This window comes from Phascolarctos cinereus, unplaced genomic scaffold (assembly GCF_003287225.1).
Source record: "Phascolarctos cinereus isolate Bilbo 61053 unplaced genomic scaffold, phaCin_HiC Scaffold_726;HRSCAF=1367, whole genome shotgun sequence".
NCBI classification, from domain to species: domain Eukaryota; kingdom Metazoa; phylum Chordata; class Mammalia; order Diprotodontia; family Phascolarctidae; genus Phascolarctos; species Phascolarctos cinereus.
The window spans coordinates 294,978,677-295,002,368 of NW_027556098.1; the positions used below are offsets into that span (position 1 = coordinate 294,978,677).

The 23,692-nt window shown below is 38.0% G+C and overlaps 1 protein-coding gene across 3 annotated transcripts in view; it reads right to left on the reverse strand.

The window, feature by feature from the left end:
* PDGFD (platelet derived growth factor D) overlaps positions 1-23,692 on the reverse strand; it is a 313,836-nt gene that overhangs the window by 104,964 nt on the left and 185,180 nt on the right. For 2 of the 3 annotated variants that reach the window (XM_020996114.2, XM_020996112.2), the window contains exon 2: positions 1,983-2,187. In XM_020996114.2, coding sequence (XP_020851773.1) covers positions 1,983-2,187 — 205 coding nt within the window. The remainder of the gene's footprint in view (positions 1-1,982; positions 2,188-23,692) is intronic. The other variant, XM_020996113.2, reaches the window with a different exon arrangement.

The window sequence follows — 23,692 nt, forward strand, 5'->3', positions numbered from 1 at the left end:
GGTAAGTTCTTTTAAAAACATTAAACAAGGTTTTGAAATTGCCAACCGTGATGAGCAATGAAAACAAATAGAAACAACATTTGGAACTAAAAATGTTTAAGAGAACTCTAAATAGAATCCAGTTACTGATAGTAAACTCTTAAGTCAAAGGACTGCACTTGAAGACCTTGAGAGCCATACATGGCCTCAAGGCTGCAGGTTCCCCACCCTGTGGCTAGCTATTTGCCTGTGGATCCTACACATGTATGTCAAAAAATTGGTCTGGAAGTGTCTTATCCCCAAATTATTGATTATCAGTCATTTTCTGTATTATATGGCTTTCTTACTACCCTTCTACTTCTCAAAAACAAAAACAAAACCCAAATATATGGGAAGATGGACAAGCATCACATATGATTTGCATGCATAGATTGGTCATAATCTGCACCCTTCAAGTGAATACCCAGATCAAAGCCACAAATCCCTTGGCATACTGGGAGGTTATGATCATTACCTGTCTTCTTGTTTCTTCTCCCCAAAAATAACAAAGAAAAAGAATTATTACAAGATAGACAAAAACCTCAAGGTTGGCTCTATTTATTCTCTATGTAAATACAAACTGGCTGCTCTTGTGGGCATTATTCTTTTCATCCTGGCATACATTACCCTCTATGGTCTCAGAAAATAAGTCACTGATGTTATTCTCAGAAAAAGAAGAGCACAATCAAAGCTGTCTGTATAATAAACAGGCAACAAAGGACAGTCAAATTTGAGACACCCAGTTTTTATTATTCAAGGGAAAATAAACCTGCTGAAAGGGTTTAGTAGTTCAGTAGTTCATTGGTAATGCAGAACAAGTGTGGGCAATAAAGCACCAAAAAGCCCTTCCCCAAGTCCTATAAATGTTAATTAAAAAAAATAAGATACTGTGAGTGAACAATAAAAAAATTCAACCATTCTACATCTAAATCTAACATTCTATAATCAACAATCTATAATCTATAAGAAAACAAATAAGGCAACCAGACATGGCAACAAAAAGGCACCCCCCCCAACTCCCCAATCCTTACTGCTGACCTAGGGATGAGCATGTGAAAACATATCATTTGAGAAGCACATGAGCTGTTGGGGTTTTCCCAGCTTCCTCCTTATACATGTCTGTGGCCTTAAAATGACAATTCTAGGGTCGAGGAATGGAGCAGGGACATAGACCATTCACTCTCTCACAGACATAGGGGAATCCCATTACTTTGCATGATGGCAATTTAGTTCTTGGGAGTTTAAGTTTCATGAAACCATTAAAAGGCAGCCAGCAGGTCAGCAAACATTTATTAAGCACCTATTAGTACTAGACATTGGTCTAAGCAGAATTGGGAATGCAGAAAAGGGTAGAAAACAGTATCTGCTCTCAAGGAACGCACTCTGTAATGTGGAAGACAGCATGTAATCAAAACATCTGCAGGATATCAAGTTTGATATGTTGGAAAATGACTGGAGATTTTAGAGATGGACAAATAAATCTAAGAATCATCTGCATAGAAATGATAATTAAATACAAAGGAGATATGAGATCACCATATGATAGAGTATAGAGAGGAAAAATGAAGATGACTCAGGACAGGTCTTGGGGTAAACAGTTATCTCATGGCATGTTACAGAATGCTATACCAAAATTAGTTATGGTCACATTATTTAGAAAGTGAGATCTTCCATGGGTAGGTAATGTGGTACACTGGACAGAGTGTCTGGCCTGAAGTAGAAGAAGGACTCATCTTCTTGAGTTCAAATCCAAGTTTTACAGGACAATTTGCAAATTTGTAAACAATCTATAAAATTTGGATTCAGTCAAAAGGCTGCCCTTAAGGATCTAGAAGGCCTCATGTGGCCTCAAGGCCACAAGTTCTCCACCCCTGGACTAGATAGTCTCCCACACATAAATCGTATGATTCTTGGGCTTCCTCATTTCATAATCAAAAGTGATTGGGACTGCCTTTTCCACTCACCTGCAGATATCATTTTCTGGTTCCTCCAATCCAAACTGATTATCAAAAGCCAGTTGTATCCTGGTTTTTTCCTGGGAGTGTAGCCTCCATGTGAGTAGCAGATTCCTGGGGTAGCTGTTGGGGAATCGAGGACTCTGTACGATGCCATTTCCCATCACCTGGATTATCTCTTCTTTTCGATACAAGTCTGTGAGGTGATTGCCGGCTGTTAGTAATCACAACTTGTAGAAATTAGTATGATGTTCCAATTATAGGAAAGCAAACAACAACAACAGCAGTTTATACAGAATACATTCACATCTCTTCAAAACACAGCTTCAAGTTCAAGAAGAGGCTAGAGGTCGAAGGAATAAAGTCTACCTCTCACTTCTGCTACCTAAAGCCAGCATTAATTTCCAGCCACATTTTAATTTAGATGTCTGAAACATTATTCATAACAGCAGAAGGAACACCAGTTATCTCTGCTGGTAGGTATTGTAAATATTCCGATAATTCCGAATGATTCACCTGCCATATTTTCCATGGTTTAAAAATGGGCAGATATTTGTTTACATTGCCATCCGTGCCATGAATAGCCAAAGGATTTTAGAGCATCTCGTGGGGACTGAAAATTCAGGCTAGATAAGGTTTACCCCCAAAGTCATTAATAATTCACTCACACAGCAATTAAAAGTTAAAGAGAACTATTCCTTCTGATAACTCTGAAAGGTCATGTAAGCATTACTAGCCCCAAGTGAAACAATTTCCCCAACATCACATGACTATTAAATGGCGGAGCCTTCAGGCTCTGTGGATAGAGTGCTGGGCCTAAACTCAGGAAGACATCTTCCTGAGTTCAAATCTGGCCTCATACATTTATTAGCTATAAGATCCTGAGCAAGTCACTTAGCCCTGTTTGCCTCAATTACCTATTTGTAAAATGATCTGGAGAAGGATATGGCAAACCACTCTAGAATCTTTGCCAAGCAAACCTCAAATGGGGTCATGGAGAGTCAAACACGAGTGAACAACAGCAGGGTGTTTTTAGATTTAACATGTGATGAATTTGTGTGGGTTCAAATCCCAATTCAGACTTTTACTGGTTGTATGACCTTTGGTAAGTCATTTAATTTCTTTAAGCCTCAACTTTGTCATCTGTAAAATGGGGATAATAATAACACATAACTCACTAAGTTGTGCTAAGTATTAGATGAGATAATGCATATGAAGTACTTTATAAATGTGAAACTGCTACAGAAAGATAAAACACAAATAACAATGATGCTCGTGACTGACTATGATTACAATCTGGACAAAGAGTTGCTCGTATGTTAATGACTTAATTGTCATGAACTATTAAGCTTAAATCTCTATAAGTGATCCTTTCGGTGGCCATAGGTTGTGAAAGGCAGGATTCTTTTAATCTGTTCTTGTAAAATCAATTTTGTCTTCCCCACACCCCACTCTCTAAGTCCCTGAATAAAAAAATAAAAATAAAAAAAAAAGATAAAGTTAGACACTGGGCATACATTTAGTTTAAAGCATCTCTTCAACTGTGTAGTTATCTGAAATTTCCCATTCTTGGTAAATTCACTGTTTAATATGTTAGAGTTCATCTATCAATCTGGACTCAGTGGGAGAGAGACAATGGTGCTCAAGAATCATGATTTTTGAATGAAGTGATGACATACTCCCTACTTCAGGCTAATAGCATTTGGTCTGCAATCCACCCTAACACCTCTCACTATCTTGGCAAAAGAGGCTTTCTCTTCCTTACTGTGTTGAGATTTTATGCCAGGGGCCCTTTTCTTTTCCCTCCCTATTGAAAATAACAGATGGATAGTCAGGGACAGTTGTTCATTTGAGTTTCAAGGGTGAGGATCTACTGGGCAACAGTTTTGATGGATGTTTTTTAGGATAACTTTGCCAGAAGCTAATCATTCACCCAGTTGAGCCATCATAATGTATGGAATATATAAAAGTGATTATGATGGTGGTGGTGGTCATGCTGATAATAATTGACATTTATATATCATTTCAAGGTATACAGAGTGTTTTGCACACGCTATCTCATTCGAGCCTCACCTGACTTCTAGGGAAGTACATTAGGTTATTATTATCCTCATTTTATAGAGGAGGAAAAAAAGAGAGATTAAATAACTTCCTCAGGGCAATAGAGCTAGTGGCAGAGATGGGATTCAAACTCAGTAGTTCTGATTTCCAAGTTAAGCACCCTATCCAAGTTGAGGCAGCTAGATGGCACAGTGGATAGAGGGGTGAGCCTGGAGCCAAGAAGACTTGAGTTCAAATCTAGCCTCAGACACTTACTAGCTATGTGAGCACAGGCAAGTCATTTCACCTCTCTTGGCTTCTATTTCCTCATCTGTAAAATGGTCATACCAATAGCACTTTCCTTCCAGGGCTGTTGTGAGGATCAACTGAGAGGATATTTGTACAGCACTTAGTATGGTGCCTGGCACATAGTAGGTGCTATATAAATATTAACTATGATTATGATTATTATCCACACAGCAGACCAGGGTATAAGCAATCTATATTCCAGCCTGTGTTCTGCCACCAAGGAAGCAGCACCATCTTGAACAAGTCACTTAATGTTTCTTGATCATGGATTCATATATTTTGGAAATCATCTAGTCTTATCCTCTCATTTTACAAACAAGTAAACTGAGAACAGAGAGGTGTGACTTGCCCAAGTCCCAAAGGAAGTAAATGGCAGGCTTGGGTTTGAAGCCAATGGTTTTTGTACTGTGGTTTTTTTTTTTTTGTCTCATTTACAAAATGAGGATTAGTTTTGATAATGTCTAGGGTATATCAAGTCATATATAATATTGACTTGATATACTCATCATTGCTCGAGGTGCTTTGGGAGTTGCAGAAGAACTGCCTGGCCTGGTCTGTATCTCTAGAGAAAGAGCTTACAATTTAATGAAGGGAAGAAATTTGTGCAGGCGGTTTGAGAGCAAACACCAAAATAGGCAGTAGATAAGTAAGTGCCAAATTCACACACACAAGTGCTATAGGAATTAGGGTGAGTGTAATTAGGCTGATTTGGGGTATCTATGTGCACTACACTCACCTCAATTCTGTACACAATAATGTTTGCTTGAAGACTGAATCAGATCTGGGCAGATAGCAAGGGGAAGATGACAGACATTCCAGGCAAAAAAAAAAAAGGGGGAAAAGCACAGAGATGGAAATGAGGTATTTGTTAGGTATTTATGGAAGAAATATGAGACTGTCCTAACTACAACAGATGAAGAGCCTGCTGGAATAGTGGGTGATAAACTCATAGAGTCCTAGATGATCAGATAACTTCTAAAGTCCCTTCTAGGTCTAATTTAAGATAACAATTTTACTAATAAAAAAAATAGGCCCAAAATTAGAGTTAAGTTAGCGACAAAGTCAGGCTGAGCATTTAAGTCTTCTGATGCTCCCAGTTCATTGACCTTTTACTACATCACAGTTACTGTCTAGGTGAAATGGGGAAAGAGAGGTGTGAATTTGATGTGGTAGGAGCTAGGGATCTACTTGATGGCTCCTGACCAGGAAAATGACATAATGAAAGCAACATTTGGGGAAAACTCATTTGGCAGCTATATTCAAGATGACTCAGAGGGAAGAAAATCTAGCTATTATATCTAGGGACAATTGTGATGGCCTGAGTTAGGGTAGGAACAATGTAAGTAGGGGACAAATGGCTAGTTATGAAAGATATTTTGATAAATGTAACAGGCTTTGAAGACTGACTACGGGGGGCAGGGGTCAATGATGGAACCACAGGAGATGTAGTAAGAATATGTTTTTTTGATGTAACTGACTCCATTTTGTATTGGGCCATCATTTGTGATGAAATGTTTTGATGTTTGTTTTTCATAACTTATTTCCTTATTAATATTGAAGTAAGCATATATAAGGTATAGGATACTAACCATGTATATGTATGTAAACATCTGGTAAACACATGAAAACCCCAGATAGGCCAGACTATCAATGGGAAAACCTGGTTAACAAACTCATCATTAGTTCATGCCATTAAGCATCAATCAAATTAATTGGTAAACAAATTATGCCATTGGCTATCAATCAGAATTTGGGTGTAACCAGCTAACTCCCATAACTAGAGCCGTAAGACACCCACTAGAGACTGCTAGCCTTCAGCTTGACCTTGGGTCACAACTGAGGCAAGTTCCTATATCCCCCATCCTTGGGAATCAAGCATTCCCTATGTCCAATTAAGGGCAATTCTGATTGACTGAAATTTGCCAACTTTCTAGTCAGCCACCTTGGAGGGAGACACATGGCTTCTGGCTGGACAAAGAAGTAATCTTGTCACTAAGTATTAGTATGAGACATGTTTACTAGAACCCTACAGGAATTGGTGCTGATACATTTCTCCTAGAGGGGTCAATAATAAAAACTAAAGTTTCCATGCATTTGATTAATAAAACATGATTGCTAGCATTCAAAGATATAAGACACATGAGTGTTTCTATTTTATTAGCAAAAGTAACAATAAAATGGCTTGCATATATACCTTAGTTTAAAGGTATACTAACAGTTGGGGGGCAAGAAGAAGTACAGGGGAGCAAGTAAAAGGAAGTAAAGGAAGAAGGAATGAGGTACAGAGGACACACACAAAAAAACCAGAATAGTGGAGTGTCATGAAAGCCAAGAGAAAAAGTGGTCACTAGAAACAGAGCAGAGAGACCAAGGAGAAGAAGGATAGAATAAGTCATTGGGTTCGGCAATTAGGAGGTCACTGGCAGCTACTGAAAGCCATTTCAGTGATACCTAAAATGAAGAGGCCGACTTATTCTTTCCCTACATTATCTTTCATTGACTTCTCCTTAAAAGCTATTAACTCACATGCCACATGTAATGGCATTTTGATCTTTATGTTGTGACTTCATCCTGTGCACTGGGGTTAAGACCCGTAATTCTTTCCTTAATGGACCACTGAAAAAGGTGGTGTTTACTACAGACCTGTACTGGATGTGAACCAAACTGGAGGTAAAATGCTATATAGCCTTTCACAAGTCCCCTGATTTATCCATCCCTTGAGCTTTATTTTACTTTACAAACAAAATCTGACAACTCCCTAAAGCCACATATACACAGAATAACTGAACGGGATTCTTACTTCTACAAAGGCAATTTGGAAGTCTCTGCTATTCACAATCCACTTGAACTCCCGAATAACACTGTTTATATTGGATATATAACTCTCCACTATTCTTAGCAGGAAAGTAATACTAAATAAAGAAGAAAGAGAACAGCATATTAACTTCCACATGAGATTGCAGCACAAATAAAATGTAAAAATTCACACTCCTTCCTCTCTCTTGATCCTCTTTCTCCAGCCAGTAGCTATAAGCTGGGGATTCATTGAAGCGAATATAATTCAGCAAAAATAAAGGAAATTCATTATGTTGATATGGTAAGATTAAAAATCCATGTTGTGGATTCATTTGCCAGGAAATATTAGACATCTACTTAAAAGTTTCCAGTGATATACTAGAAATGAAAAAGTCTAAATTTTCTTATGTAAAAGTAAACTCAATTTCAAACAGATCCTTTTTAGTATCCTATCCCTAGAGAAGGCAATGTCTAAGAAGAAATGAAATGAAAAGATAGCCTATTATCTTTCTCTCAGCAAAGATCATAATTCTAACTATGACACTTTAAGGTACAAAGGAAAACCACTAAACATCAGCAGCAGCAGAAGCCGTTAGAAACATTTTTGTCTATGGCTTCATTTAAAGACCCTACAACAGGTTACCATAATGCACAGAACTGTGGGATGAAGGCAGAGAAACAACACAGCGGTCCACCTGCCTGATATACAAGGACCTCAGGGCATTTGCTTCAAGGTTTTGGTCAGCTGATGAATAGATCAGGAGGGCTGACAACACATGAGACTCTAAAAAAACAGTCTCCAACCTGTGGCATTAGCTCAAAATACATACATACACATACATAATCATATAGACACACATATACACACATATGTGTGTGCATGTATGTTTGTGTGAATTGTTTCATTGTTTAAGCAAATGCAGAAGGCACTTTTCTATAGAAAAAAAGATTCTGGGAGACAGAGTCTGTTGCCCTTCCACATAAGCATATTTTAACCCACAGTGTTTATGGCCCACAGTGTTTATGGCCCACAGTACTAGAAGCTTTGGATTGGAATCCTACTCCTGCCATTTACTAACTGCTTGCCTTGAGCGAAGTACTCAGTGTCCTTTGTTGAAGTAGAAAGGAAGTGTGTTATAGAGTGGTAGCAAGAACACTAGAGCTAGTGACAGAAGCTCTGGCTTCAAAAACTACTCATATGACATTGGAGCAAGTCATTAAGACTCTTTGGACCTGTTTCTCCATCTGAAAAATAGGAATAATAATACCTATTATATCTAGCGGAATTGTTGTTAAAAACCAATTGGGATATGATGTACGTGAAAACGCCTTGAAAAGTACTATGTCGATGAGTCACTGTAGATACGTAGCTATTAATCACCCTTTGTAACACTGTTATTATAAGAAAATGAAAATCCAACGATACATGCAAGAAGCAAGGCTTAGTTATATTTTCACAGCATAGGAGAGGCCTCCCACACCCTTTTCCAACTTTCCATGGCCCATAAGAATGGTGGTGGTGGTGGTGATGATGCTGAATTGGAGTCCTTGGGTAGTAGTGCCTTTTGCTATAGATGACTGACTTTGGCTCATTTAGGCAGCTGAAGTAGGGGTCGATTGTGGGGATCATATGATCAGAGATTTAGAGCTGGAAAGGAACTTGATTCACTATCCCACTCTCCAGATTGCTTAATTTAGACTTTCTTATCTTTCTTCAAGTCTCCCATGGCACCCCCTCCTCCTACCCTCTCAGCTAAGGTCTTGCCTCATACTTCATAGGAAAAAAATACTGAGACCGTTCTCTGAGAGCTCTGCCTTCTCCCCTTATCCTTATCTTATATCACTAAGAATCCCTTATTAGCTCCTCTACTTGAGTCTTAGATGAAGAGGTGAACCTTCTTATTGCAAACGCTTTACATTTACAACCTTGATACCATCTCCTCACAAATTCTCCATATTGCCACCACCATCATGCCCACTCACTCTTATCTTTCATCATTCCACTACTGGCTCTTTATCTGATTCCTACAAACATACTTATGTCCTCCCAATCCTAGAAGAAAACAACACAAACCCAAAAAAAAATCTGCCACTTGATGTGAGCATCCCTACAATTTATCAACCTATTTCTTGCCTCCTCTTTGTGGACAAACTTCTTGAGAAAACAGTCTATAATCAATTCCTCTATTTCTTCTCACTTTCTTTTAGACCCTCTGTAATCTGGCTTCCAACTTCACCATTCATCCAACATTTCCCTCTCCAAAGTTATCAACAATCTCCTGATCACTGAATCTACTGCTCTTTTCTCCATCATGATCCTTCTTGACCTCTCTGCTGCATTTGACCCTGTTGATCACCTTCTCTTTCTGTGTACTCTCTCCTTTCTCAGTGTTTATGGTACTTCTCTCTCCTGGCTTTCTTCCCATTTGATTGCTCCTTCTCAGTCTCCTTTTCTGGTTCTTTTCCTATGTCATACTTTTTAATTGGGTGTCCCCCAAGGCTCTGTCCTGGGCCAATTTCTTTCAATCAATCAATCAATCAATTATTAAGCACCTACTACTTCACTCTTTCCACCACCACTTGGGGATCCCATCAGTTCTCCTGGTACAGTTATGATCTCTGCGTAGATCTCTGATGATTCCAAGACATATATATTCAGCCCTAGTCTCTCTACTAAGCTATAGTCATAAATCTCAGCTGTCTCTCAGACATCTCAGACTGGATGTCCTATAGGCATCTCACAATCTTACAACCAACATGTCCAAAGTAGAACTCATCATCTTTCTCAAATTCTCTCTGCTTCTGATCTTCCAAATTATTATTAAAGGCATTACTATCCTCCCATAATTCTGGCTCTTAATTTCTGTGTCATCTTCAAGTCCTTACTCTTATTCACTACATATATCCAATCCATAGTCAAATCTTATTTCTACCTTCGCAAAATCTCTCATATATGTTTCTCTCCACTTGTACAGCCACAACCTTAGTTTACTTACGTCCTTGTCACTTTTCACCTGGACTATTGAAATCACCTTCTAACTGATACCCTGGTCTCAACTCTATTTCCACTCTAATCTATCATCCACTCAGCTACCAAGCTGATTTTTCTAAACTGTAGATTTTAATATGTCACCCTTCCCCCATCTCCTGTTCAATGAAGTCTTTTGGCTCCATGCTACCTTCAGGTTTAAAAACAGAAGTTTCTAGGTTTGCATTTAAAGCTCTTCACAACTTGACCCCTTCCTATTTTCTTATCTTCTCCCACCTTACTCCCTTCCACACAATCCACGATCCAGTTACACTTGCTTACTTGCAAGTGTATCTATCATATCTCTCCATCTCTCATTTCTGTGCCTTTATACTGGCTGTCCCCAATGCCAGAGATACTCTGTTCCTACACCTTTGCCTCTTAAATTTTTCTGGCTTCCTTCTAGGCTTAGCTTAAATCCTACCTTCTGCAAGCCTTTCCTGGTTCTTCTCAGTTTACCTCAGTTCTACTCAGATTACCTTTATCTACTCTGTATAAACCTTGTATGCGCTTAGTTGTTAACAAATTGTCGCCCCCTTAGAATGTAAGTTGAGGGAAGGCATTAGTTTTTGCCTATCTTTGTCTGGCACCAATTAGCTACGTGAATTTACCTAATAATTTTTCTGGGTCTCATTTACCTCCTCTGCAATATAAAGAGATTGAATTGGAAGATGTCTAAGGTTCTTTTGGTTTTATTATGCTATCTTTTAATTTTCTCATCACAGCACAAGGTGCAATGAGAGATTCGGAAGTGTAAGACGTGGTTATTGCCGCTAAAGAATCAATAACTTGAAAGGCATTAGACAGACATGCAATTTGTTTTAAAAGTAAAGGGGCAGCATGTTGTAGGGCAAAAAATCTTTGAGTAACCTGATTTCATATCCCACCTTCAACATCTAGGAGTAACTTATTCTCTTTATGTCTCAGTTTCTTCATCTGTAAAAAGGGTACCACATAAGGTTGTGGTAAATACAGAATGAGATAGTGTATTTAAAGCACTTCATAAAGTATAAATTGTGATATAAATATCACCTGATGTCACATTTTAACTTGTTTAATATTATTCCTGTTTATCAATCTTAGGCTCTGTATCTGGGATCTAAATAGCTATATCAGTATGTGCTGAAAAGAGATATGAGTAATCAAATTCAATTTCTAAGCAAACGAAAAAGATGCTATTTCCCCAAACATCTGCTGTGGGATCCTGAACTAAATAATAATCATCATAGTAATTAATAATAACAACAAGTTTAGCCATCCAGTCAGAAGAAGAGTAAACTGAAAAAAAATATTATGAGATGGATGTTTATGATTTTCTTGGGAATTTTTGTTTCATTATATAGGAGAAATGGGGTTGGGGGACAGGAGGACAAGAGAGAACTCTTAAAGGCTAAAAGAAAAAAAATCATAGCACTTATTCACAACTGAAAAAATATTTGGAAGTGAGTTAAAAAATAACACATTGTACCAGAGTTATGAGAGAAAGGACCAAAAAATGTTTCAGTTTTATGAAATTCAAGTTCAGTGTCAACAATGAGGTTGTTGCTTATTAGACTTGGTAACATGGTGGGGGAGGAGTTGACCTAAAATGTCTCTCAAAAGAGGGTTTACAGGAATTTTTGGATTAGGCAGTCATTGTCAAAGGTTCCACTGTAGTCATTTTCTCTTTATGGTGCTCCTTACCTTCCATGTGGTCATGCCAGGTGCTTCATACTGAAGAAGGGGTAACCAATAGAGTAAAGAACAAACCAGGTGGTATATTAATGGGGGAGTTATAGTGTGACATCTTTGGGTAGCTCTAATGAGCCATATATATATGAAATCATCTGAATCACTGCCTGTCATGTATCTTCATTCCACACATCTCCCTAATTCTTGTTACTGAACACACTAGGTTGTAACAGTGGTCACTTGTCTATTCTGTGCAATGGATAGTATAAATTATGATTATTCATACATACTGAAACAATCTTAGCACTTTCATCCAGAAGAAAGAGCAACAATGCCAATCAGTAAGTGTCCAAACCAAGTCATTCATTCATTCAACATCTCTTAAGAACCTACATTGTGCAACTAATTGTGTGAGTATAATAGCAGAAGTACTGTAGTAACTATAAAGATAATTAAGACATAGCTCTTATCCTTAAGGAAGTTATAACCTAGCATAGGAGATAAAGTGCTTATCTACACACATTGCAATACACAATAAATGTACAATGATAAATATACAATGACCAACACTATATGTTTATAGGAGAGCCAGAAAGTGCTATGAGATACTTGGAGACATCTTAGTAGTGAAATAAAAGGAGTGGCACATATGCTAGAACCTAGGAAATTGTCTGCTGTACATGAAGAAACATTCTCTGATGTGTACTTGAAGGGAAAAAATAGAAGGGAAAAAGGAAGAGAGTGTGATAAAGAGTGAGGCAAATAGTCCTTCCTAGAATGCATAGGTCAGTCTCTGCAGAACTCAAGACTCTCAAGTAGATGTTTTTATGTCTTATTTAATTAGGAAATTTTTCTACAAATTACCTCCTAGTTGAAAAAATACTGGGTCAGGTTCTCACCATGTGTAACTCTTCAAGGGAATTGTGAAAGATGAAAATTAGGCCATCCTCAACACAGATGGGTTAAAATCTGCTTGTAAGTTTATTCAACATTCTTTTTCCTGATTTTTCCCAAGGCACTGATGTTTGGAAGCAATGAGCCAAATGATTTTTGTGGCTCTAAGTGGGACATATTTTATTTCATTTAAGGAATTCTCATCCAACACCTGGCATGACAACTGCTAATGGGAGTTCAATTTTCACAGAACTCATAACCAAATTTTCTCTAGGAAAAAAAATAAAAGTTTATGGCTCTATGACCAGAAACTCAAGAGTAAAAGCCATTAGGCATTTATTTGGAATTCTCCAGCAGAGATTTTCTTATAAACACAAGAAGAGCGCAATTAAACCTCTTTTAAGATTGGGGCAAGCATGGGGGATGTAAATTGCCAGTGGATTTGAGTAATGTACCACAGACATAATCCTTCCTCCAGGTACTGTTCTTCTATTTGACTCTAAATTCATCTGTTCATGATTCTTAAATTTTTCCTGACATAGTAACCTCTGAGATAAATTGTTTTTGAGGATAATCACTCTACAATTCCCTAAGCTGAAGTCATAAAATAATAAGTAGACCATAGAAAGATAGATATATTATCCTAAGTATTTTAATTCCTTGTTTTACCTGGAGAATAATTATGCTCCGAAGATTATTCATAAGAATTTTTCAGTAGACAATAAGTTTCCCTCCCCCAAGTTTAGTTGGGAAGGCAGGAATGAAAAGCAGTTGATGGGCCTTTTTTGCATTTTTTAAAAATCTGTAAGGGCTCCATGTAAGTAAGCAGATGAGATGACTGCTTTTATGTAATGGAAAAAGTCTGAACAGAATATTTTAGAGGTAGGTCACCTTGAAAAATGACATTATATATGGAATGATTTACCTGGTCAAAATGAATATGGGCCTGCTTCTTAAATAACTAAAAGTGGAGTAAAAATGAATCACATCTTATGACACCTACTTTACATTTCCTCCCACAATAGGAAAATTAATTATAAGTAATTTAATGCCTAATGAATGCCCTTTATGTCCCTGAAGTCCTTTTGGAGCCGGGAGAGTGTATCTGATGTCTGTGCACCTTGTATTTCTCTTATTAATATGCTTACCATAATTTGTATTACGTCTACTTATGTATGTCTTGTTACTTGTCCCAGGTTTTGCTAAAGCAGTTTTCTAGAACCTCTGATGGGATAATGTTTGAAAAGTATTTTGCAATTGTAACGTGTTATATAAATATCTGCGATGATGATGATGATGATGATGATGATGATGATGATGATGATGATGACACAGGGTTTCAGTGAAACCCTTGAGCTCACCCCTCCTCCCTCTACAATTCCCTATTTCTGTTGAGATTACCACCATCTTTCCTCAGACTTATCCTTGATTCTTCCCTTTTCCTCACTGTTTGCAACCAATTACTTCTAAAGTCTTATTGATTCTACTATCCTCCACAACATCTCTCACATTTGTCCCCTTCTCTCTACTTACATGTTCACCTCAGGCCTTCATTATCTCTCCTATTCCTATGGATTCTTTCAACCATTTCCTTCTTGATTTCCTGGCTTCTAGTCTCATCCCTTTCTAATTTGTCTTCTACACAGCAGCAAAATAATCCCCCAAACATAAATTTAACTGATATCCCCTGATAAAGAAACTTAAGTGACTCCCTATTATCTATAAGATAAAAACAAAACAAAACAAAACAAAATAAAACAAAACAAAATAAAACCTCACTCCCCACTTTGGCATTTAAAACTTTTCACAATCTGACTCCAGTCCAATTTTCTGAGAATTTTGCATATTGTTTTCTTTCTTTCTATATATATTACAGACAAATGGTAACACGGAAACTTGCTTTTTCCTAAACTTGGCATTACTTCTCCTTCCTCTGTTCCTTTGAATTGGTTGTCCTCCATGCCTGGGACTCAACCTCATCACCTCTGCCTCCTGGAATCCTGACCTTCCTTCAAGCCTTAGCTCATGCGACATTATCTTGGGTAACCATTTTCTGGCCGCTCTAGTTGTTAATGCTATTTCCCTCCATAAATTGTTGCAAGACACTTATCTGTTCATATGTATGAATGTAAGTTCCCTCAGGCCAGGTACAATTTTTAATTTTGCTTTGTACTCTCAGAGCCTAATACAATTATATATAGTAGATATTCAATAAATGCTTGTTAAACGAATGTTTATTTGGGTGAAGTTAGGCAAAAAACACAAACATATGAAATTTTTGCAATTATATCATAAAGAAGCTAGGTAATCTGACTATCCCAGCGATTATAGCCAAGTCATGACTGGAGTAGACAAGAAGTGTACTGGAGATGGGCTTGGGAACTGATTGTTGAATTTTCAGAATGAATATTTACACTGCCGAAATTGGCAAATGTTACAGATCAGGGCTTGACTTACTATTTTGTTGATCATCTAGATAGAAGAAAGTGAAAGAGAAAATATTAATAATGCAGATTAAATTTAGAAGTATGTTGTGTTGTGTGTGTGTGTTTCCCTCTAGAAAGCTGACTGTTGAACATTTACCAGCATACCTCTGATTAGAGGCCATTTCGACAGCCATCAGAGTGGATGAGTATACTATACCACACGAATTCTGTCCTTCTCCAAGTATACTTCTACTTTAACAGGGCACAAAAATCACCCCAATATTTTTGGAAGGTAACCCTATATGGCTGCCATCTTTCTGAAGTACAGTGAACTTGCTTCAGTGTCTTTCTGCAGAAATGACTGCCCTTACAGCCATGGAAGTATGGAGTGGCCCTGCAAAGAATCTCCTATGACATTGTGCTACATATTATTCACTGACTTCATTAGCAAATCTTGGTGTGAGATGGCTCCTTGGGATTCAATAGGTCATTCATTCAATATTAGTCAGTTCAATAACTATTCAGGCATGAAAACATCTCTGACCACCCTAGCCTTAAGTCATCTCTCTATCTCCTAAAAACCTAAAGCAATTATTATCTATACTCTTCACCTGGCAATTAACAATAGTAGATAAAAATATTTTATATTTCCTTAGCACTGCACAATTTGGAAGGATTGTTTGCACACATTATCTTAATTAATCCCGATGGCAACCATGTGAGGTAGATAATGCAAATACTATCTCGGAATCACAGCATATCAGAGTTGGCAGAGACCACAGCGGAATATTAATCCAACTCATACCTGAACCATGATCTCTTTGATAATAAGTTAATAGCCTGGGTGGTGGCAACAGCAGCAGCTGGGTTACATTTAAGTTTGTTTTGCCTTTTAATTTTATGCTCTGAGGTCAAGGATCAACTCTTATATTGCCTGGTACTTTCCTATGGTATCTTGCACACAAAAGTTTTTCAATAAATATTTAGTTTATTTATTTGATTTTCCAATTAAGAAAGAACAGTACTCTAGATTTATTTTAAAATTTCTCTATATACCTTTTTTTTTTCACCTTACTCATTGATATTTATTGAGATAACTTCCCCATCAGAATTGCTTCCCATGAATACACAGTGGAATGAACACTTTTGATCTATATTAACCTTTCCCAGTTCATGTAATCCTGAGCACTAGAAAGTAGATGCAGTTTGTATATATATTTTCTTTCATTAACATGAACTATTTACTCATCATGACATGAAGGTGACCTTGGCCTCTTGAAAACTAGACAGAAGGCTCCAACAAGTCTTGCCAATGTAGAAAAGCTTTAAGGATAAGCCTGCTGACCAAACTTCTATCCATTGTCTCAAGAACAGTTTCAGCTACATTCTCAAAAGCACATCATTACCAGGCTGACCACGAAGTAATGAATGCTTCAGCCATAGTAACTCATTAATATCATCTACTAAATCATAGAGGAGTTCTAGTCTACATTGACGGAGGAAGTCTCCCCACTGACAAAACACCAAAGCATTGAAGTAACATGCACTACACAAATTCCAGAAAGAATTCACTTTCTCTTTGTATTTATGTCAATTCAGTCTCATGAGAGATGGCTATGTGAGAACAAAGCAAATCAGTAAGAATCTGGCCGACATGCAAAAATGGTGAAGGTAGAGCAAGAGACCCTAGTAGAAAACAGGAGATACAGAAGGGTGATCAAGTCTAAAATCTAGTGTCTGAACTCCTTTAAAGGCAGCTAGGTAGCACAGCAGATAGAGCCTTGGGCCAGGAATCAGGACGTCTTGAGTTTAAATCTGGCTTTGGACATTGGGCAAGTCACTTGAATTTCTGTCTACCTCAGTTTCCTCAACTATGAAATGGGATAGTACCTGCCTAACAGAGTTGTTGTGAAGATCAAATGAGACAATAATTGTAAAGCGCTTGGCACAGTGCCTGTCATAGAGTAGTTACTCAATGAATTATTGCTGCCCTCCTCCCATCCCAAAGCACTTATTTTGGCAAAAGAAGAACTGTTGTAGGATCAGTAATTTCGGACTGCAGGGAATCTTTGACCTTGGTCCAACCCCCTCATTTTATGGATGTGAAAAATGAGGTTCATTGAAGGAAAGTGACGTATTCAAACTCATATATGCATGGAGGATGAATCAGGATTTGAACCCAGGTGCTCTGACTTATAATCAAAATATAAATTCAGTGTTCTTTCCATTATATCACCCAACCATAGGCATGCTTTGTTAATTAATGGTTTCTTACGTGCAGTTGTTAGATTGAAAGCTCTTAAAGTTCAAGAAGGGGACCACTGTATTACTTCAGTATCTGAGAAGCAAAGGAACTCTGCACTTATGAAATTTGCGCGATGCTTTTAAAAATGACTGAATCATAAAAAATATATGTGGACACTAAATTTTTTAAAAATCTGCCTCTAATTTCTTTCTTTTCCTTCTCCTTCCCTTTCTTCCTCTTTCCTTCTCCCTTTTCTAGACCTATGAGGTCATTGGTAAAAAAAACAAAAACAAAACAAAACCTCTTTTACCCATGTTAGTCAGCACCATATAGTCCTAGAAAGTTGCCTGGGGCACAGAGAGGTGGTCTAAATGGCCCGAGGGTCACAGTTGGATGTAACAAGGGGAGAACCTGGCTTTTGCTCTATCTGATTCTCAGTCCAGCTCTTTATCTACTAGGCCATGCTTCATCTCTAATTTAACTTCCAGTGAAACTGTCAGTGTGCTATAGCGGAAAGACTTTTGGGACTTGAAGTCTCAAACCCTGGGTTTGAATCTCAGAACTGCCATTTACTAGCTTGTTTGACTTCAGGCCAATCACTGCTCTACTTAAGGCTTTGGAGGGCACTTGTTTCTCTTCAGTTGTACACAGAGATCACCATTGCTTACTCTTTAGGGCTTTAGAGATGAAGAGAAGCAGCTTCCATTTAGAATCAAGGCAGATTTTTTGCTCCATCTCTGTGCCTAGGATTCTGAAGCCCAAGTTAGACAGCAAAGTCATTTACAGCCTTGTAGGTCAGGATATATAATATATGGTTGTGGGTATATATGTGAGCATGTATACATAACACAATGCTCAAATACGCACAAATTTGTGGTTCAGTCATTTCAGTCATGTCCAACTCTTCGTGACCCCATTTGGGATTTTGTTAGCAAAGTTTACTAGAGTGGTTTGCCATTTCCTTCTTTAGTTCATTTGACAGATGAGGAAACTGAGGCCAACGGTGGTAAGTGACTTGCCCAGAGTCACACAGACTGTGTCTGGGGTCACATTTGAACTCAGAAAGATGAGTCTTCCTGACTCTAGGCCTGGCACCTTATCCACTGGGCCACCTAACTACCCAGATATATACAAAGGGCAAAGTTACTAACATGAGTCAAGCTCGTTTTCCCATTGAATAAGTTTCTAAATTTCAATGTTTCTAAAATTGATCAATTTGCAGCTAGCCATTTTAAAAAGTCACTGTTATTCATTTATTCTTTATTTCAATGATTATTAAATATCTTCTCTAGTACACTGCATTATACTAGTCTCTGGGAGAGATACAAAGTTAAATATGACATGCTTCCTGCCCTCAAGGAGTATATAAAGTAGAAGAGGAAATAAACATATGTATGTATGTGTATACACACACACACATGTACACACCCTCATATATATGGGAGAGAGAGAGAGGGAGAGACAGACAGACAGACAGAGGGAAAGACAGAGAGACAGAGAGACTGAGGGAGTGAGAGACACAGAGAGATAATAGTCCAGGAGTTTCTTTGCTGAGAGACAGAGGTAGACACACACACACACACACACACACACACACACACACACACAGAGAAAGAGAGACAGAGACAGAACAGAGACAGAGACAGAGTGACAGAGATACAGAAAGAGATAAATAGTCTTGTATTTCTGCGCTGAGAGACAGAGGGAAAGACAGAGACATACACTTGAAGCAGAAAAGTATTGAGAATATTACTTTACCAAATTGGCAATTTTGCAGCACCCATGATGAATGGCAGCCCTGTTTCTATGGGGTCCACATATTAAGGATAATCAAGTATTCTTCTACAAGAAATTTACAAGAAACTATAAGAAATTGACATGAAATTTGGAGGCAAGCCTATCAGTTACCATTTATTGAGCTCCTCTTATACTTGAGGTGAACAGGAAATTGGATAAGGAATGGGGAGTGGGGTAGGGTATTATCTTTATATCATCTTTGTATCAGGAGTACACAAAAAAAATCCTGCCTCTCTCTAAAGCCTATCTAAAGTCTCTATGTATGAAATAAAATGCTTACCCCCCTCCAAATGACAAAACATTAATGCATTTTCAAAATACAGTTTTCTAATTGATAAGGACTCCACACTGGATGAAATGATACATGGAGACTAACAAGGATCTTGATGGGTGTGAAAACTGAATAAATCAAAATATCCTGACACTCTAGTAGGCATTAAAATGAACACAGCAGGCTAGAAAACTTCCTTAAATGAAGATGTGCTTGGAGGGTTTTGTGTACTGTATCAATTTAGACATTCACATATTTTCTATTTCCATTTACAGTTTTAGTTAAAAGTAAACACACAGCATAGTCCTCCAGGCAAATCAAATGCCCAGCCAGGAGGCTAAACTAAATCCTGTTGATTTTAACTATCAATTTCAAAAACATGCAACAAAGTTCAAACCTTCAATAAAAATGTGTTTTCTTTCTATCCAGCTGTTTCACTAGAGGAAAGAGTGACAAATAAAGCATAATCCTTCCTAGTGTCTATGGTTCTAGAGAAAAATTCTGTACCTTCTTTACTTGGGACCCCAAATCAATCAACCAAATATTTGAACAACTTTATATTGCGTATACCCACAGCATAAATAATAGGGTATGTGTGTGTATGCATACATATACATATACACACATATCTATCTATCTATACACACAAATGTATGTGTGTGAGCAGCTGGTGCAGTGCATAGAGAACATGGCCTGGAGTCAAAAAGATCTGAGTCCAAATCCAGCCTCAGACACTTACTTACTAGCTATGTGACCCTGGCCAAGTCACTTTACCCTGTTTGCTTCAGTTTCCTCATCTGTAAAATGAGTTGGATAAGGAAATCGCAAACTACTCTAGTATCTTTGTCAAGAAATTCCCAAATGAGGTCAGAAGGAGTCGGACATGACTGAAATGAGTGAACAACAATGTATGTGTGTGTATGTATGTATAAATACACATATGTGTATATGTGTATGTGTGATCTCAGAGCACATTGCATTGTGAGAGGTATTTCCTTGTCCAGTTCTAGCATTCCTTAGGCTTTCAGAATGCAATTTCAAAGCAGAGTATGTGAACTAGGGTGCTAGATGCTGGCCTTTTCTAATGTGTCCCACTGTTCACTAAGAATTGTCTGGGCCAACTAATGGCTTGCTATCTGTCAAACTGGCACTGGGCAGCATTGCCTTTTAATAAGTCTTAGCCGATGCAGCAATTAGATGAAGGGAAATTGAAGGATTTACCTAAAGATCTTGTTCACTCATCATTTTCTCCCTGTCCCCAAAGATACTACAGGAAGTGAAGAGTACGGCATTACTCTGAAGCAGCAGCCATGGAAACCACACCTGCCACTTAATTACTTGAGGGGAATGGAAAGAGCTGTTCTTTCTGAAATACCAGCTATAACTTCTCACTGAAAAAGAACTAAAAAAACATAACCTCAGGCTTCTCTGAAGTTTTGCGTGCTTGGCACCAGCTTCTTTTCCTCTCCTTGTCTTTCACAGAGGTCTCAAACTCGTGAAGCCCAAACCAGATTCAAATGTAATTGGGAAATGTTTAGCAAAATAAAAGTAAATACAATACAACATAGATGATGTTCATTTGTAGTTTTGTAAGTCAGTGTGTGGATTCATTTCTATTTGAGTTTGCCACCACTTGTCTCTAGCATAGTATTCCTTTCTGTTATTTTCTATTTCTTATCCTAGACTTAAAAACTGAAGGGCAGACAAGGCAGGGAACAAGAGCAACTGGCACTATTGCCCCCTCCAATATAAATCTTTGTTTCTATGATCCTTTTGATCCTATAGATTTTTTTTTAGGCAATTGGGGTTAAGTGACTTGCCTAGGGTCACGGAGCTAGTAAGTGTCAAGCGTTTGGTCTGAGGCTAGATTTGAACTCAGGTCCTCCTCATGTCAGGGCCGATGCTCTATCTACTGCGCCACCTAACTGCCCCCTGATCCTATAGATCTTCAAGAGGTGGGGACTAAGGGTGTGGAACACTGCATGTGCTGTCAGGAAACTGCATGTAGCTGATGGCATTGCTTAGTTTTCACTGAACAACTTTCTTTTTTTCTCTCTTTTTAAAATTCTGCTACCAGGAATGACAATCCTGGAGGCTGAGATATATTTTGAAATAAAGATGATGTGAAAACACCAGTGTGGTGTAACTAGTTAGCACAGTGGATAGAGTGCCAAGCCTGGAGTCAGGAAAACTCATCTTCCTGAGTTCAAATCTGGCCTTGAACATTTACTAGCTGTGTGACCCTGGGCAAGTCACTTAACTCTGTTTTCCTCAGTTTCCTCATCTATAAAATGAGCCGAAGAAGGAATGGGCAAACCACTATAGTATCTTTGCAAAAAAAAACCTGAAATGGGGTGTCACAAAGAGTTGGACGTGACTGAAACAACTCAACAAAACAACAGGTATTAAGGATTTTTTAAAGTGGAGTAAAGGAATTGTACTCTCTAAAAGATCTCTTAGGTGTGCCTTGCATAAAGACACTTGGATAAAGACCTCAAGGGAAGTAGAGATTTTAGACCTTTACCAGAATGACTAAATTGTGCCTACACCCAACCTCCCAATTCTGTTACCTTTAACTTAGCCTAGCCCTCCATTGTCTTACCTCCCTATGGCCCTGACCACTTCCCACTCTTAATCCTAGCTAGGCTCCATTCTCCCTTGGTCTCCTAGATCCTTCCCATAGTCTTTCTGTATATAAGGTCCATCTTGTCTCCATTAAGATGCTTAGATTCTTATAATCTAGCCAATAGCTCACTAATGTTCAGACTCCTTAAGAGTCTGCCCAATATGTATGATGTTCTAATAAACTTTGTCTTTGGCTGAAAAAAAAAGAATCATCAAGTAGTTTGGAGAGGTAATGTTTTATTTTTCCACTTTCTGCTCTATTCAGCAAATATTTTCTGATATGTTAAAGCTAATGGACCTGCAGGTATTGGATTTCTAAGTGAAAGAAATTTTCTTTTTCTGGATAACAAAGCTGAAAATTTTAAGGAAGGGCTCTGTGTGCCCACTTAGGTAAGAAAGAAACAAAGGATAATTTTTTTTCTTGGCTCATAAACACACACCCAGGGAAACTTGAAGCACTCCCATTTGACTTATATTCCCCATTCCTTTATCTCTTTTGCTGAGTTCAGCCCCCATAAAGGTTCAGTTCTCCCTAAATTTCCACCTTCGGCCTTATTCTTTGCATTCTCTTCCTTGGCAGTTGTATTCACACTGCCAGGGGTACGGTCATTCTTCTACAAAAATGATCATCAAATGCATTTTCCCCCTGACTTCTCTCGTGTTCTCCAATGAAACAACAGCACATCAAACAACCTGTTCAAAAGCAAGATTACTATTTTCCTCCTAAAACCTGCTCCTCTTTCTGACTTCACCATTTCTGTCAGTGGTACTTTTCCCCATTCACCCAGGGTCCCATACTTGAAACCTCCATCTTCTCTTTTGGCTCTGCCCTCTTTTTGTCTTCTTGCATTCAGTCAGTTATTAAGTCTTGTGCATTCTATCTCTGTTACATCTCCCACCACCTCACCTTGGATCTAACCCAGCCCTTCAATAATGTTTTTTCTGTTGCACACAGGTAATTTTTGTATGTGGCATACCACACGACAGACTTGAAACCACATGATGGTGGGGACCACGTCTCACATAAAATTTGCATCTATCACCACCTCCCCAGCAGCGTGCTCTTTACAGATTAGGTGAACTTTTGAAAGCAAGGATGTTCTCCTGTGAAGAAGAGGAGGTGAGATAATATGTAAGGAAACCCTTAAGTACCCAAAAGGAGTAAAACGAAGGTCTGTTTGACAGAAGAGAGGGCTGCTCTATAACTGATGAGGGAAGCAACATTTCTATCCAGTTGTATGTCCAAGAAAAAAACGTAACAGTCTTCATCATGGTAAACATCCTCCCAAATCACAGGCAAATTCTTAGGTTTTTTTTTTTTAATGCTAAACTTAACCTAAGTATTCTTTTTTTTCTATCACAGATATATACATGAACTATGTTCCAAGCAGAGAAACAGCACACAGCAGATTTCTAGTTTGTAATGGCAGTTGTAGCTTCAGTTTAGTGTAATCATGAAACACGGGACTAAAATTGTATTATGTGAAAATGGACATGGAAATCAGTCTCTGGCACAAGGGCAAAGGACTATTTTTAACTAAAACAAACTGACCTTTAGGGAAGTTAAAAAAAATCAAGACTACATAAATTAGAAGAACATTATTTTTATTTTCTCTT